At 39.7% G+C, this 17,706-nt stretch overlaps 1 protein-coding gene across 2 annotated transcripts; it reads left to right on the top strand.

The window, feature by feature from the left end:
• Window positions 1–10,434: 10,434 nt before the first annotated feature.
• Window positions 10,435–16,076, top strand: LOC116043560 (ras-responsive element-binding protein 1-like). Of its 2 annotated transcripts, none has more exons than XM_031290334.2 (5): window positions 10,435–10,735; window positions 10,861–10,948; window positions 14,017–14,161; window positions 14,292–15,262; window positions 15,339–16,076. In XM_031290334.2, exons 1-4 carry the CDS (start codon window positions 10,537–10,539, stop codon window positions 15,189–15,191), a joined length of 1,332 nt encoding a protein of 443 aa, XP_031146194.1. In that variant the 5' UTR covers window positions 10,435–10,536; the 3' UTR covers window positions 15,192–15,262; window positions 15,339–16,076. The 2 variants fall into 2 exon arrangements, with proteins under 2 accessions (XP_031146194.1, XP_031146193.1); XM_031290333.2 differs by having other exon boundaries at window positions 14,005–14,161.
• Window positions 16,077–17,706: the final 1,630 nt, after the last annotated feature.

Here is a 17,706-nt window from a genome sequence, read left to right as displayed (position 1 = left end):
TCTCCCTCCTCCTTACTCCCTTCTCTCCCCTGCCTCTCTCTGCTTGTCTGCAGGCAAGAGAGCAAGCCCTGGAAAGCCTATGCATACTGTTTGAGCAGGACAGCACAAGATAACCACCAAAAGCTACATAAAAGTGAATGAAATATCAAGGTATGCATGCCCTGTACTATCAAGACACGCTGACAAGCAGGGAATAGGTTCATTCATCTCGTGGCATGTAAGCAATTCCGTGTCACCTTGAGTTGTTTTGAGACGGTATTAGAAAGAAAACAATGATTGCACTTTTTCAAACCAGTAAAAAATGCTCTAAGCAGGTAGAGAGCTAGTGACTGGCTGTGCATTTAGATGAGGTTCTGCGTTGCCACAAAGAAGGAGGGAAAAACAAGTGAATAACAGGTGTGACTGTATAAATTGAAAGATATGGAAGAGTGCCAAGAGAAGAAAATGCAAATGACTGTGTGGGAGATCAGCAAAGAAGCTGAGATGGGTTGGAACAACGGTTTTCTGCAGTAATCAGAATGACCTGCTGAGGAAGAGGGAGGGGGGGGGGGGGATATCTGCCCAGCCTGGGAGATATTTTATTGTGAGTACAATTCCTCTCTACTGTTCTCCCAGTGAAATTACACACAATCAGAGCACCACTCGCTATTTTCAATTTTCAATTTAAAAAAGGCTTTATGGGCACATTTACTGCAGTGCCACTGCCAGCTCAGGCCTGGAGATGGGACAGCCCACAAGGCAGAAAGGATTAGAGTCACTGATACAAACTTTAAAAAAAAAATGTATTTACAGTACACAACCACACTCAGGGTTGACCTTTCTATGGGAATACTGTCGTTTTCCACCTGTCAGTTTCCTATTTTTCCATTTATGTGTGCTTGAACTCTCTCTCTGCTACATCAGAGAGTAATTTATCAGCTGCCAAGACATAAAGAACAACTTCTAAGCGTGCAGTGCCATGTCACTTATTATGTGTTTATCTGCTGCTCTCTCCCTCTCTCTCTCATACACACATTTTTAACATCCTGTCTTGCGATATTTGCTTGTTAGTTAAACAGGCTGACACATATTTTAGCCCTCAGAATGCTGCAGAGCCACTAATACTGGATGCACCACATACACACAAACAAACACACACACACACACACACACACACACACACACACACACACACACACACACACAAGCAAGCAAGCAAGCAGATATCTCTATTGTCTTGTTATCTGTTGCATCACTCAGCCCCAATATGTCTGCTTTAGATCTTCATCCCCAACACAAAAGGTCAGTAGGTTATGTGGAAATACTCTGAAATATCAACTGCCCTTTCCACAAGACAGGAAAAAGTAGAGATCATCACATTTAAATGGACAGATCTGCCTTGTACACCTCATGTCATGATCTGTTTCTGGCTTAAATACCAGCACCTGTCATCTCACATTATCCACTACTGATTCTTGCACTTCTTTCTCTCCTATCTGAATAAAGCGCAGGTAGCCTGGAGGATGACCGGTCCAGGTATGAACAAACGATACCTGGACCCTTCTATTTCTCCTTTTTTCTGTAATATTCCACGAGACAATGTGTCATGTTCTGCAAGTTGTGCATCACCAAAGTGGTAAGGGAAGAATTGTGAGCTTCTGTCTCATAAATTTTTTTTATTTATACATGAGTTAAAAAAAAAAAAAAAGAGAAGTAGCTAGAGCTAAGTTTTTCATGATGAGTAAAAATGGAAAAGGAAAGGTAAAGGAGCTGGAGAGAGGGGTGAACAGTGGGGAGATTAAAGCAAAAGGAATAAAAACATGTTAAAGGAAAAGCAGTCTCTTTTTTTTCAAGCGAGACCTTCCTTTTCTTTAGAGAGAGGCAGAGCAGGGAGGCATGGAGCTGATAGCAGCAGAGCAATAATGGCAGAATTTTAACAGTGTTCTCATTATTTATTTACTGCTCTGAGGAAAAGACTGCCAGTACATAATACAGCTGTGCAAGAGCCATATTTTGTTTTAGTTATGCATATAAATTACGTGTGTGTGCATGCTTGCGTCTGTTCACGTGACGTGATTGCCATATCATAGTAAGGGTTATGACTGACTCTGGTAGTAGAGAATGAATCCTCAGCAGCAGCTTCATTCACATTCTGGAGAAGTCACCGTGAAAGCTATTTCATAGAGGAAAATGATGAGGGCCAGCCGCCTTAAAGCGGCACTGAGATGGCGACTTAGATAGACTGTGAAGAGATGGATAAATGAAAGAATGGAAGAAAGGGTAAGCCAGTGTGTGGGCTGAGGGGAGAGGATGCGCTACGGTTGGTAACTGTGTCTTATTGTAGTTGAGTGGAGGAAACTTTGGTCAGAAGAAGTATGGACTTGTTAATTAACTAGCTCAGGAAATAGACTCAAGGCAGAAGTCAACACGGTTCAAGGGGATACATCAGAGCAGACATTGTGCTGCTAACTGATTCATTCTTGCTAGTTATCCCCATTATATTTGTAAATTTTGGTTGCTTTCAAACTGTTGGTTTCAAATTAAAAGTCACCAAATGGTTGATCCCACAAGGATCAATATTAGGCCCCCTACTATTCATTCTATACATACAAATATTTATTTTTCAACTGAACACTGCAATGTTCATATTTATGCTGACAATACTATATTGTGTACCATGTTCTTTGCCTCAAACTAGGCATTCTCTGTATATTACAGTCTGCGTTTAACCTCTAGTCCTCTTTTATTAATTTAAAGTTTGTTCTTATCTTTAAAAAGACAAATATTTGGTGTTCCTACTCAAATCCATACCCTCAATGTTAATCGTATAGATAGAGTACTGCATTATAATTAGTTAGGAATTTGATAGCAGATTGTCCATGACAACACCTCATTCTAAAACAGAGAATTCAAATTGGATTCTTACAGAGGGACAAAGTTGATTTCTGCTTTCAAAACAGAAAACACATTATACAGTTCACTATTACTTTGGATATGTTTTGTCTGCTCATGCTGCTGCCACTATACCCTAAACCATTTACCACACTGCCATTCAATTCACTATTCAAGATAGCTACGTCATTAGATACATTATAGCTACATTGATAACTATAATCAAAGTAAACAAACATGACTTCAAATCACAGAATAGCTTAAAAGGTTCCTTGTACAAACTCAACTGGTTTCCAGCACTGCAGTTTGTACCTTACTGCTTGAATGAACTACAAAACAAATTGAAATCACATACATTCCTCTGAAGGACTTTAAAGGTCTGCTTACTGATATTTTTAATTGTTGTCATTGTTTTAATTAGTGTGTCTGTGTGGGTGTGATGATTTTCTTTGTGCGACTGAGTCTAACTGCTGTGATCTTTTGTTTTCAGGTCTCTACTGCAAAAAGAAAAAAAGATCTTGATCTCAGGGGCTCGGGGACAATTCAGGAATAAATCAGGCTTAGCTAACTAATGTAAGAATGTATAAGCCATGCAGTGAAGATTTTGACTTTGAGCATCATGAATTAAAGGGAGCTGTAACACCATATAAACATCCATGTAAATAGCACAGATTATTTTTAATGAAAGGGGAGAGAAGAGAGACAGAAACAAGCACAAGACACACTTGAGAGTTTTTATGCAGTATAAAGAATTGAATTATCTGTCTATCATAAGAGGTTGACTGGCATGTGGGACATGTAAATCCAAATTAATGGCTTTTCATGGCAGTCAGGGAGATGGGGCGAGGGGCGTTATTCCCTAATGTCAAACCAACACTGTTGTCAAATCTTCGCTCATCACAACTCTATATCCTCTATTCCCAATTCTCATCTCGCTCTGCTGCTGTGTCACAGCACACTTAACACAGAGCAGGGATGGGGCGGAAAAAGGAGAAGGGGAAAGCAAAGGGGATGTGAGGGATAAAGGAGGGAGGGAGGCGAGGGATTGGCTTTGACCAACACCATCTCACCTGTAAAGAAGGAGTAAATGTGAGGCAGACTGAGACCAAAGATATTTCAGAGCATGTAATTGGCTACTGGACAACCTTAATAAGGATCCTGCTGGGAGCTGCTTGTAGCATTTTTGCAATAAAAGAGAAAAAGATGACCAAATGGAGAAAATGAGAGAGCATAAGAGAAAGTTGGGTGGAGAAGGAGAGGTGAAGCAGCAGGTTTACAGAAACAAAGGAATACACAAAACAAGTGCAGTGGGCATCGAATTTTCCAAAGGGAAAGGTGATTACCACGGTACCAGAGGGGAGGAGGAAGGCTTAGTGAGAGTGCCTAATTAATTTGAGTGCTAATGTACAAACCACAATATAGGGTCTTCATCTCCTACACCTGGCTCCAACCCTTCGCTCACAGCCCGCACAGTACTACGCATTGAACTAATATATCAGATTTTCAATCTGTAATCCTGCTGGCTGTAAAACGTCCCTGTTTCCCCTGATTTCCAAGCAGTTTTCCTACCATGATGCTTTATCTCCACTGATGCTTCAGATCAATAGACCATATCATTCACCCAGCAATGTATTTAATGATCAATATCAACATCTTTCACAGACGTGCCTACAAGGACACATGTGCATGGACACATACACACACACACACCTTGATGCATTATGTAGAGAAAACGTCCACCCCATCCCTCCCTCTCCCCCCTTAGTGATCTCGCTTAATGTGATCCCCAATGGCTGTCCGCTGTCTAAATGCCTGCTTTTATAGCCAGAAACTTTGATATTATTCTTTTCCAACTCTGGCGGACAGCTGAGCTAACATGTTTCTAACATAAAAAACAGTTACACTTTCCTTTTAATTATTGCTCTTGAGATGCAAGTGCTGCGATACAACGCTGAAATGTGAATGTTTTTTTGTGCAAACACGCATAAGCCTTGCTCAGATACTAGAAGATGTTTACAAAATGTGCCTCTCTTTCCGTCAGTCGGAGCACAATAAACTAAACTTATCCCATCCAGGTGTTTTACGACATCTGCAAGCTGTGGCTTTCCTCCTCCCACATACTCCTGCTTATTTGCCCCAGGCTCATCCAAATCAATATACCATTAGCCAGTCTCCCCCCCCCCCACATACCTTACCTTCCTCCAGCCCAGCTCTTTACTCTTATCCTCCCTTCACATTTCACACTATTTCATGCTGTTTTTTCCTCCCTTTACCTCGTCCTTCATCTTCACCCCTTTGGCCTCCACCTCCCCACTCTCGCTCCAGCTCTGCTTCTGTCCTTTGTGTATTTCTCTGAACCCTGCCACTGATGTGGAAGAGAGTGGGAAAGAGGGGTAAAATGAAAGAGAGAAGTTAGGGTTAAAGGTGTAAGGGAGGATTTTGAGCCATATCAGGTAGAGATGGAGATGGTGGTTGGGCTGGCGGAGAAATATGAAGGGGGATAAGAAAGAGCAGAGCAAAGCAGGGAGGAGACGGGGAGCCTGAGGGGGGAGGGGAGTCTCACTGGCTGGCTGGCTGTGTGGGTGAAATGAATGTGTAATTGCGTTGTAGTGGCTCAACCCTTCACCAGAGTGATGGCAGGAGCGACAGCCACAACACTCCCCGCTGGAAGTGGCTGAGCCTGTGGGTTGCTGTGCATGTTGGGTAAACAGAAAAGCATGTCAATAGCAGTGTACAGGCACCAACACCACCAGGAAGCAACACGCCCATACCCTGCTGCAACGTGTCAAACATGGCAAGTGATGAGTGATACATGGTACATGGGTCAGGAATGCTTGAAGCCAGAATGAATACTGTCAGTTTGTTTAGTGGAAGAAAAAGTGTATACACAGGGATTTTTAAATGTATATATTTAGCTATTAAAATAGGTACTGAACGATTGGCCCATTTGTGGACAAAAACAGTGAGGGGTTGGCTTGCATCTCCCCCTCACTGTCTCTTCTCTCTCCTCTGCCTTCACCCAAAACAGGCCACCTATTCACTCACAACCCACCCCGCCCTTCTCACATTTTTTTTTTTATATTCTCTCCTCAATCTCTTCTTTATTTCCCCCTCCTCTTTCCCTGCACTTACAACGACGCGAGGAGGGGTGAAGAACAGGGTAATTAAAATGAGGATGCTGTGCAGTGAAATGAAGCGCAGTACAAAGACACACCTCATCCTGAAGAGATGAAAATATGAATGGAATAAAACCACTCGAGTGTGTGCTACAGATATAGGTAAACAGTACACTGTTTTATATGTTATTTTCATCAAAATAAGAGTAGAAATAGCTGACTTTGATGACCCAGCTGCCCCTCTCTCGCGCACACACACACACACACACACACACACACACACACGAGGAATAAAGCAGCAGCACAGAGCTTTGAGTGATATGCATAGCTCCAGGACAACTAAGGAAACAGGTGAGATAGTGACAGCTCACAGAAAGAAGAGGGGAATCAGATCCCAGTAACTGTACCATGTTGACTGCAGAGAGAGGGATTGGCAAGACCAGGGAGGGTGCAGATGGAGGAGTCACCTTGAGTGAGAAGAGGGGAAGGAGGGAGGGAAGGGACACAGTGGCGATGCCAATTTAATTCTTTTCAGGTCATAAGCTTGTAGATATTAGGAAACACACTTGATGAGCATTTAAACTGTATCCTGAAGTAGAGTATGGGATTTATGATTGTACAAAAAGGATAATATAAGATATGATAACTACAGGAGAAAATTAGCCTAATCCTGAGAAAAGCTTCACAGGTGTCCGCTACTGTTTGCATTCATGTCTGTTTGTGGTACAAAAAACACTGCCAGTCTGTTCAATGGTGACTAAACACAGGAGTCAATAGAACTCTGGTTCGTATCTCACTCTCACTAGAGGTATGGGTGGAAATGAAATAATATTGATTGCACTCTCAGACGCAGCTTTATAGATTGGTTTTCAAACCGGAATATGAGTGCACTCCATGAGACGTCAAAGTAGTGTTTATCCACAACATTGACGTCCTTAAGCCCACCTGGGTTACTGTTTATCACAGCTACAAATTTAGGTTTGAGCTCCGTAGTGAGATGTTTTAGAAGGACTCAAACAGGCAAAGTAAGTGGGGAGAATCAATACGTTTTGTGAAGTCACATGATATACATTTTTGAAATAAATTACCAGTTTGTTTTTAAATGGTTCTTTTTAAAATGTTATCTTACTGTTATTTTGAAATCCTGAAACAACAACAGTGACATCTGTTGGTGGACTACTGACACAGAAAAGATAAGTGATAGTCCGTATTTTTCTTATTCCAATGACAAAGACCAAAACCAAGAATGAATTGAGCTGTGTAGCCAAAGCCACTTCACCTCCAAAAACTATCAATGAGCCACAATGAGCCACACCATAGCAGTAGGTGACATGTTCATTCATTACATGAACACAGGCTCTGTGGTTTATTTAGCAACAGAGAAGCTGGGGAAGTCAGAAAGTACTGAGAAACGGACTAATACACTTTTGGTTTTAGTATTGTCATTGGCTTTGTTGACAATAAGAAAAATATACAATATCTTGAGCTTTATCCTTTAACTTTACTTAATCTAGGGAATAATTACATGAGCAATCTTGTTTGTTTAAATGTACTGTATCTGATTTTTTAAAAGCACGTATTATTGTGGAAGATGCCAAAATAAATCTAATCACTTGGAGGAACAACAATCACCATAGGCCTTATTCACCGCAGGCTTTCGATTTGGACTTGTCATGGTAGTAAAAGCACAGGCGTTACTAATAACATTAATGATGGCTCTGTTCTATCCAAATGTCCCATTAAGCATCATTAATTATATTATTTTACACTGTCATGCTTTTACTGCTGTGACAAATCAAAATGTCTTCCATGTAAAATTGCCCATGCATTAAATGGCAAAGCCTGCCATGTATCCATCATTGTCACACAAAACATAAGAATCTGAACAGAGTTGTAGAAATGGACAGCGTAACGCTTTACAATAAGATTCACAAAACCCTGAACAGTAAAGAATGAGTAAGGAATCAAACTGAATAACTCATGAATTAAGGACTAGTTAATATGCGTTACTTAAAAAGAGAAGGCTACTACGTTGAAGAACTAGTGTCTATGAAATGCTTGATATGTACAGTATGCATAATGACAACTTTTTAATGCATCATTCCTGATTGACTCTCAGTTAGTTGCTGTGTGTTGTCTCACCAATTAAGGAAGAGCATTATACTGAGAGTTTACTAAGAATGTATCATCATTTCATGATTACCGCCCCATTACTTCTTACTGCATTACTTTGATCCTCCATTCTGAGTAATTCAGGAGCTAATTGTTATATGCTTGCTAATCCATTTCTAGTTTATTCCTTATTAATTAATTGATTACTATTCATGATTATGTGTACCCCCATTGTAAAGTGTTAGGGAAAGGTAAAAAGGAGAAAGCTCAATGCATGCTAATGCCAATATCAGAAAGCCAATGTGTACCAACAGTAACCAAGAATGGAGCATCCTTGATGTTTCTGAAAAAGGTTTTAGTTAAGAAATAAATTGTATATGCAAAACGGTGTTTTGAACTAAATTAAACTCAAGGACAAGTTAGTTGTTGTTTTTTTTTAAGTGTTTCTGAGTGACAACTGGAATAACACTGCTGAATATAAAAACAGAAATCCTAGCAGATATTTAGACAGAGAAAAAGCACCAGCCAAGGCATAATGGGCTACACAAATACACCTAAGACAGAAGCTGTGGGAGTATTAGGAATGTGTTTAAGGTGTGGCACTGCAGAGAAAATATTTTAATGTTGAAATGCTTCATGTTTTAAAGTGCCCCCCAGACTATATTTGTGAAGATGCACTAGGTTTGCTGCACTGATTATTAGACATTATGTCTGTACCAGACCAAGGACACGCCACTTCTTGTGAGTGCTGATAAATGAAACACACATTTACCCAGTGTTAATTTCAGTACACACACATATACACACTGTACGTATCTATTTTAACTTAAAATATTGTATTAAAGTACCTCTGAGAGAATTAAAATTATAGCTTAAAGTAAGCTATAAACAATTTTAGTCCACAAATTGGCACATAAAAGCATGCTTATTTGTTTGATTTTTGTCATCATTGTCCTGTGTCACACAGTGAAGCCATAGGTTAATGTGTGCACAGTAGATAATGCAGTAACTAATCAAAAACATTTTCACTTAACAACATTCTAATTTTCACAACATAAAAACTATATTTGCTACAACATGTAAAATTGTTGTAAAGGTAAAGCTTTGCTAATGGTTGCAGGCAACGCACCACAGAATCTAATGGATCACAGAATTTGGTGTAACACTGGCAAGCAGGCAGTGGTGGTACTAACTTAGTACATTTACTCAAATACAAATTGGAGGTATTTGTAAAGGTAATTTTATTGTCACATACACATACACGTAGTGAAACTCATTCTCTGCATTCAACCCATCCCTCAAGGGAGCGGTGAGCAGCCATTTATAGCGCCCGGGGACCAACTCCAGATCTGAGCCAGTGCCTTGATCGCCCTTGATCAAGGCACTGGCTCAGATCTGGAGTGACTGGAGACCCTAGTACATGTTTTTGGATGGTGGGGGAAACCGGAGCACCCGGAGGAAACCCACGCAAACATGGGGAGAACATACAAACTTGCTGTGAGGCCACAGTGCTAACCATTGGGCACCATGCTGCTGTAGTTTAGACACTGGTGCATCAATAATTATAAACCAGTGATAAAATATACATTATTCTAAAATAGGCCATTCTGCCTAATGAGTACTTTTGGGACTTGAAGTATATTTTATGGTAATACTTTTGAACTTTTACTCAAATAAAATTTCAATGCGTGGCTTTTAGTAGAGTATTTACATCTGAGTGCTTCTTCCATCACCTCCACCAGGGGGCCTCAGTGCACCGTGTGGATGTGGTCACCATAGACTGTATATAAGAAGGTGGTCACTGTGCCAAAAGAGACAGACGGGCACAACAAAACTCATACGCTGTTAAGCTTGAATACCCACACACCATCACCCATACACTTTCACTGTTAAATTGAATGCAGTAGAGGTGGGTGAATAATGTCTTTGCCATCATGTATTTTTGTTTTGTTTTGTTTGTTTTGTTAATGTATATGTCATCACCATTATGTGTACCTTTTCATTTATAGTGAGTGAATGAGTGCTGTATGACTGCTGGCTGTCTCTATGTTAGTCCTATGTCACCTGCCTAGCGACAGCAGATGAAAAGTAGTTATTTTTTTTACTAATTCTGGCATATTTACATGGTGTTATGCATGCTCCCTATCAAATAAAAATAAAATAAATATCAAACAGTCCGCCAAGACCGACGTTTTTACCTGGAAAGTAAAATACAACAGACAGACTGTTATGTTGTTAGTGTTGTTGTTTATAACGGTTGTTTAACGTCAACCGTTAAAACAAACTGTCCAGTGTTCCCAAACCAAGCTAACGTTAACGTATTCATGAGGGTGCGCGCGCGTCTTGGCAACGGAAGTTGAACATTGTTGTTGTTGCCAAGAACTTCCTTGACCGAAGCTAACGTTAACCAGCAGAATCCAAACAGTTTTGAAGTAAAATGTCGTCCTGTTGCGTGCCTGGCTGTAAAAATCGACATTCCTCAACCAGCAAACTGAAATTTTACAGAATACCGTCTGGATCTCGGCCGTTTCAGGCCAACCGGAGACGTTTATGGCTACAAGCAATCCAACGAGCGAACGGCAGTACAGAGGAGCTCAAAGGAAATGCTCGTATTTGTGGCGCTCATTTTAAGTCACGTAAGATAAACACGCTTTCATTTTACAGCATGATATACCAGCTAGCTGACTTATTGGTTGAGTTATATGCTGTATGTTTGGTGGAAGACTCTGAAGTTGTCTAAAAACGTGTGTTTTGTTTACAGAGGAAGCGTCCATGGACCACGACAGTCCAGACTTTGTGCCTTCTGTGTTTACGTACGCTAAACAGACCCCCAAGAAAAAAGTGAAAAGGTAATAAATGTGAATTAAAGCTAATTTTGTTAGCTATATAGCTAGCTAGTTGTTTAATTCATAATTGTATGGAGTGTGCTAGCCCCAGTCTGTGCCTCTCCGAGTAATACATGAGAGCCACAAATGGGGCTAGTAGTGATGCTAACGTTACTGGCTAGCAAACCAGCAATAACAAAACATGACAAAGTCTACGGAAAATTATTTCATATTTTCATTTATTTGTTATTATTACTTAAGTCTTGCTCCTTGTCTTTTGATTGGGGAGGCCATTTGACTTCAAGACATAGCTAGTCTAGCCTAGATTCGTAGAAGACCTCGGTGCACGTAGGCGGAGGGTTTGTGGTCCTTCCTCAATAAAATGTTAGCTACGTTTTTCAATAAGAAAATATGCAATTTCACATCATTTTGGACCATTACTATTACTCCCGTATCTGTATAAGTTGGAAAAGCTAGAGCAGATTATACATAAACAACACTCAAAAGCTTAAAGAAAAGTTGCTAAAGTCCACTGGGGACCAACTACAACCATTAGAAAAGTACTTTAGTTAGTTTTGATTCTCACATTGATTTTGACCCTGCAAGGTTTTCATGTAAAACTGAAACAATTGGGCGCCTGGTTAGCTCACCTGGTAGAGCGGGCACCCATGTGTAGAGGTTTACTCCTCAACGCAGCGGCCGCGGGTTCAACTGCGGCCCTTTGCTGCATGTCATTCCCCCTCTCTCTCCCCTTTCATGTCTAAGCTGTCCTATACAAATAAAGGCCTAAAATGCCCCAAAAAAATAATCTTAAAAAAAACAAAACTGAACCAATTAGTTTATCAATTGATTAGTCGACAACAAATTGACAAACTATTTTGATCATCAATTCATTTTTCAAAATGACAACTATTGTCTGGTTTCAGCTTTGCTTTTCTTCATTTATGATTATAAAATGAATATAGTCAGGCAAATCAAGCACTTTTACAATGTTGGCATAGAAAATTATAACATTATACCACATTAGCTACATAGCACATGACCACATTAGGCCACATTCTGCTTTATGATGAATCATGCACAAGTGGAAGGAGCTGATGGAATTACATTTTACTGGAATTGTACCTTGTGTGATTGTATGTGAGATATGAAATTGATGGATATACAACAACAAATAAGTGATATTTCACAACAGGTTGAGAAAAAAATAAGTACAGAGAAACATTGACAGTTGCAGAAGTGGTGTCCGATGTACTGTACATGTGTGTATATATAGCTAAAGCTAATTTCCAACACCAGTTCTTCGATGGGTATTGATATGTCATTTATGTATATATGACTGTGCATATGTATTATCATTACACTTGTGCCACTGTAAACAGTTCAGTCAGGACCACTTTGTCAAAATAGATTCATTCATCTGCAATTTGTATTTGGCGGTATGGCTCTGTTCTGGGGCCTCCCTGCCCTTCCATGTGCATGTATGGAAAGCCTTAAGCGGGGAGAGCAGCAGTGCAGGATCCCCATAGGGTACAGAACAGAGCAGCAGCAATGACAGAGACACGACATTAATCAAGTCAGACAACATGAATTTAAAAGGAGGAGCTGGGTTGCAAGTGCTAGCAGAGATGCAGCAAGGTAGGCTGGGAAAAGAGGTTTAAATAGAGCACGCTATTTGGAAATCCAATCAAAAGAGGGAATCAGCTGAGCCATCAGCTGGTGTGCTGGCTTAGGAACTGTCAGCTATGAGCTGAGATAATAGCCGAGATTGACTCCGTGACCTGCCAGAACTTACGCTACGCTTCATTTGGTCAATAAACTTAGTTGTTTATAGATAATTATGCAGTGCAGTAGCTAACTTCTTCAACGGTGGAGGGGCACTAAAACCCAAAAAAAAAGTTTTAGTGCCCCTCCACCACTAGCACCATGGCAGTCTTAAATTACAAATCAAGCACTTTATTTCAATGGCAATTTTTCAGGTTTATTGTTTTCTTAAATTATTTAAATGTGTTGACAAAGGACATTTTGTGATGACCTGATTATATCTGTCTTATAATATGTCAGAAAGCAATGCATCATCAAGGCTGTGTTGTAGATGTTGATGAAAGCCTTTTACCCTTGCACAGTTAACCATATGCAGTGCACCCATCCATATGATGCACATTGCACACATAATTTGGGTGATATGAATGTAAGATGATTGCAGAAGTGACACTGATCTGTGTTTTTGTTTATTATTTTTAAAGAAATGGCAGAGCAGATTCCAAAAACAAATCCAGTGTGGCAGGGTTTACATTTTTATGATATAAATTGAGGGAGCAAAAGCAGTATCGGCTCCAAATATCGGCTCAAGAAAATCGGCAGCCCGTATCGGTCATTGGCTAAGGCTGATGAAAAAAAAATCGGTATCGGCACTGAAAAATCCATATCGGTTAATTCCTAGTTTTAGTGCAGAGATCTGTGCCGGACCCCCTGTTGAAGATAGGGGGTCCTCAGGGTTACTGCAGGGGGGGCGCCAAATTATTGTTCCTTTTTTTTTTTCCAAGAAAGTTAAAATATCCTAATAAGAATCCAACATATTATTTTGCAATATTATTAGCTGTTAGCTGATGATGATAGGCTTACTGGCCCGTAAGTAAGGTAGTCACTAAGATCCACAGATACAGTTGATCCCATGGATTCACTGTGCCACATGTATGTTTAACATTAAAACATAAATTATAAAATCATGCCAACAATTATTATTCTAATAGCTTAGTATTAGCTATGCACTAAAAAGGTATGTGTAAAGGCTTTAGGCTTCCCTACACATTATTGTAGGCCCCGTTTAATATGCAACTTAATTTTATATATAAAATATCTGTAGTGGGGGGGTCCCTGCTCCGTCTCTCTTTTAGTTAAGGGGTCCTTGGCTTACAAGACATATAAGACCCCTGTTTTAGTGCATTGAGCCTTGCTGCACTAATGTCTCTCGCACCATAAACTGTTAATGCTCACCATCTTTATTGCAATTGAAAAGTGCAAATTTTTACTATTCTACTTTGACGAGTAGTTATATGTGACACAATTATTTTTCTCAGTTTTGTTCAAAGGTTTTACGGTCGTAGAAAAAGGCGACGCCGTACAGACAAAACAGCCGAAACGGAAGAAAAAACAACTCCACCCAGAGTTGATTCTCCTGTGGACCTCCAGTCCTCTGTTTTGATGGGGGAAATACACACGCCATCAGTGTCAAAGGTAGCAGCCACTACATGTTTTTTTTCTGCATTCATTTGTTGCTTTTAGAAAATCTGTATATTTAATTTTGTGTTGTTATTGTGTTAAGAAGGCATAACGGTTCACTCTCTTCTGTATGTGTATTTCCTAGGAAGGAGAAACATTAACTAAAGAGGCTGAGACTGAAAGTGAAACCACAACAATCAATTCACAAACAACATCCAGCCCAAACAAGACATCACCATCATTTAAAGCACCGCTAGGCATCCTAAATCTAGACAAAAGGAGTCCCATTGTGTGCCTAAAACATGTATTTGTACCAGCAGGTGGGTATCAGTGTGAGCAGTGCAATCAGTACTTCACCAGTGTATCGCAGCTTATGAAACACAAACGGCAGCATGAAGAAGAAAGCTCCTCTATCTGTGACATTTGTGAAAAGCATTTCACAAGTCAGGCAGATTTTACTGAGCACCAGTGTGTCCGCGAGCCTTCCTTTCCGTGCAACGTGTGTGATCGATCTTTCACTACAAGCCATAACCTCAAGCGTCATAAACTGCTGCATGTCAAAGATGGCAGGAAGTGCTCCAAGTGTGGCGTACTGTTCTGTCAGCGTCATAACCACATTTTATTCCTGCCGTTGGCTGAGTCTATAACTGAGTATGAAGAGGATCCCACCACCATCAAGCCTCGACATTTCAACAGTAACTTGATGCCAGAAAGCCATCTGCTGGAGAAGCCTGAGCCAAGCCAGACTGCTGACCTGATCTCTATACCATTGTTTCTAAAACCGTCCTCTGTGTCACATCTACCCCCGCCAGTTCCCAGGCTCTCAAGGAACCTGCACAACTATCCTGCAACCTTCGTTCAGCCCCTTGCCTCCCAACACCCAGAACTACCCCCCGCACTAAAGCTCTTTTCACCACAGTACCTCACCTCAGCATTACTTGAGGTTAAAAGAAATTATGAATATATTTTAAGCAAACCAAGTGATTGTAAGAAGAAGAAGAAGAATATTGTGAAGGAGGAACAATCCTCTGATTTCTCCAGATGAGCAAATCGTTGAGCACGTCAAAAAGGAAAGAATTGCTTATGACCTGGATATTGTGCTCTGATCTAAACAGTGTGAGCGGGGGGGGGGGGGGGGGTATTGTTGTTAAAAATAAACTGTGGATGATTCCTGTACTTTTTTCAATACAATTTCACCTCATATGTCAAACTAGCATGTTTGCCTCAGCCGTAATGTTTCACATTTCCTTACTACTTATACCAAGATCATCATAAAGCCAATAGCACATTCTGTAAAAACAAACACATTAGTCGGTTTGGTACATGCTAAAACATAAGCTCATTTAGGCCTGTTCTACTGCCACTAAGCCACACTTTTGCTGCCTGTATGGCATGAAGTGGTCACATTTTGTTTATGATATATATACTGTGAATGTATTGCTGCACACTTCTCTTCAATGTCTATTTTCTTTGGTTGGTAGGCATAATCTGGTTCAGCACATTAATATTTTTTTATGCAAGTGACTGAACTCGTAATGCTGCTATTTTTTTAAATTTGGTAAGAGTTTTTCTAGTCATTTGTTTTACCACTGTTGTTTGGTTAACCCTGTTCTGTAAGTAAACAGAATCTGTTACTGATTGTAAAACTGTGCACTAGGTAGCATTTGGACTGCAGACTGTATTCTGTACATGTATAACCAGTTTGTTAGTCTGTGGGCAAATGCACATTGCTATTGATATCATGAATCTCATTAACTAGCATCATATCTGACAAGAATTGCCAATTAATTCAGCTTTCTCATCTACCTCAGCTACCGAAAAACCACATAGACATTGTCTGTTGTTTTATATTATAGAAATGTATTTGCACATAGTTATGTTGTTTTTTTTACACGTGTATGTAAATTTGGGATAAACAAGTACGCTATTACATTTTTGAGTTGGCTTGTGTGAACTAAATTCTTAAAGTGACAGAAAGCAAGGCATATTGATAGAGGAAACTACCCTTTAGAGAGTTGTTGTGTAAAAGCAAGAGCCTAACCTGCTAAACTGTAAGTGAGAGAGACATATTTCCCTAGCTGCTGTTCTGTAGCTGACACTGACCCCCAAGACTCTGTGAAGGGAGACAAGTTAAACATTTAGCATTATATTCATATTATTGGATGCAACACACTCACTGACTCTGAAGCTACAGGTTTGAAAACGCTTGTTAACACATCAGCTTGCTGGAAATCTTGTTTTTGTGTACGTTTTTTAAATGAACTTCATATTAGTTTCAGTCACTACAGTCAATAGATGACAATTTTATACCAAACATTTTTTTTGTATTTTTTTGCCTCATGCCATGACTACTGTCATAGCATTTGGGCCTTGTAACACTGACATTAATACTCAATTAAAACCAAACAAAGTTTGAAATTGCACTTACTGTTGTATAGATGCAAGTCACATCTACAAATAACATCCAAAGTACATTGTGTCCACATGAGGCTGATTCTCACTTAGACACAAAGAAATAAAATGTCTAAATGAAAATATAGTCTGTACATAACAATATATGCAGAAATAAAATGACTACTATATTTGCTGGACATATTTTTTTACTTATGGAATTGAGCAGGGGGGGGGGGGGGGGTCTGTGTCTAATAGTGCATTCAGATTTGTCCTGATGGTGGTACTAGAGAGATTAGTAAATTGACCCAGAACTGTCTTCCTGCTTGTCTTGGACCGGCCTGTGTTTCAGTATGTCATATTACATTAGAATGGCCATCTTATTCTGTAAGCTGCGATACAATCCTATTGCAGAAAAAAGCCCACAGTACAATAACAGTAAGGTGCCTTCATTCGTTGGGCCTTTTTGTCACTATTTACTTTTGGCTCATTAGAAAGTGGGAAATTCATGACCCTTTATTGGTGACTGTTAACATTTCTAACTGAAGAATTGATTAATTATTAAAATAAAAAATCAATTAACCTTTATTAATGACGAAGAGAAACAACAGCCAAAGAATTGTTTCACAACCTGGCAACCCAAACATTGTTCTTATTTAAAAAAAAAAAAAAAGTATTATTTAAAAGTATGAGTTTTTGCTTGCATTACATAAAATTATAGTTTAGCATTTTAACAGACTCACTAAACACAGAACTGCAGTTTTAACATATTTTGATAAAAACTAAATACAAGTATGTACATACAGTCACATTGCTAAGGAACACTATTAGCTTAACTGGGATGTTTTTCTGTAGCTCAACATTTCATGCTGAGGACATATTTTAAAACTTTCAATATCTATTGAAATATAAATTGAAATCTGTTCTTTGGCCAAAGAATGTTCCCAAAAGAAAAAGTAGGTTAAGTGTATATTGATTTTATTATTCATACCCACAGTTCATCCCTCCAAAACCTCTTGTACCACATCTCCGAGCCAGATGCCAGTTCACGGTCTTCCATCTGCACGCTGTTACATCCTATTGGTCAGAAGGCACCGGTAATGGTGGGCGTTTAATGTGATTACTTAAGGCCAACGACAGCTATGATTGGCTGACGTGCCTAGACCTAA

Source organism: Sander lucioperca, chromosome 12, assembly GCF_008315115.2.
Source record: "Sander lucioperca isolate FBNREF2018 chromosome 12, SLUC_FBN_1.2, whole genome shotgun sequence".
NCBI lineage: Eukaryota > Metazoa > Chordata > Actinopteri > Perciformes > Percidae > Sander > Sander lucioperca.
The sequence above is the reverse complement of the archived record's forward strand: the minus strand, read 5'-3'. Positions and strand labels throughout refer to the sequence as shown.

Coding starts and splice junctions, on each gene's coding strand:
- LOC116043560 (XM_031290333.2), top strand. CDS start 10,537: ATGTCGTCCTGTTGCGTGCCTGGCTGTAAAAATCGACATTCCTCAACC. Junction 10,949..14,004: donor CCCAAGAAAAAAGTGAAAAG/GTAATAAATGTG, acceptor TATTTTTCTCAG/TTTTGTTCAAAGGTTTTACG. Junction 14,162..14,291: donor ACACGCCATCAGTGTCAAAG/GTAGCAGCCACT, acceptor TGTATTTCCTAG/GAAGGAGAAACATTAACTAA.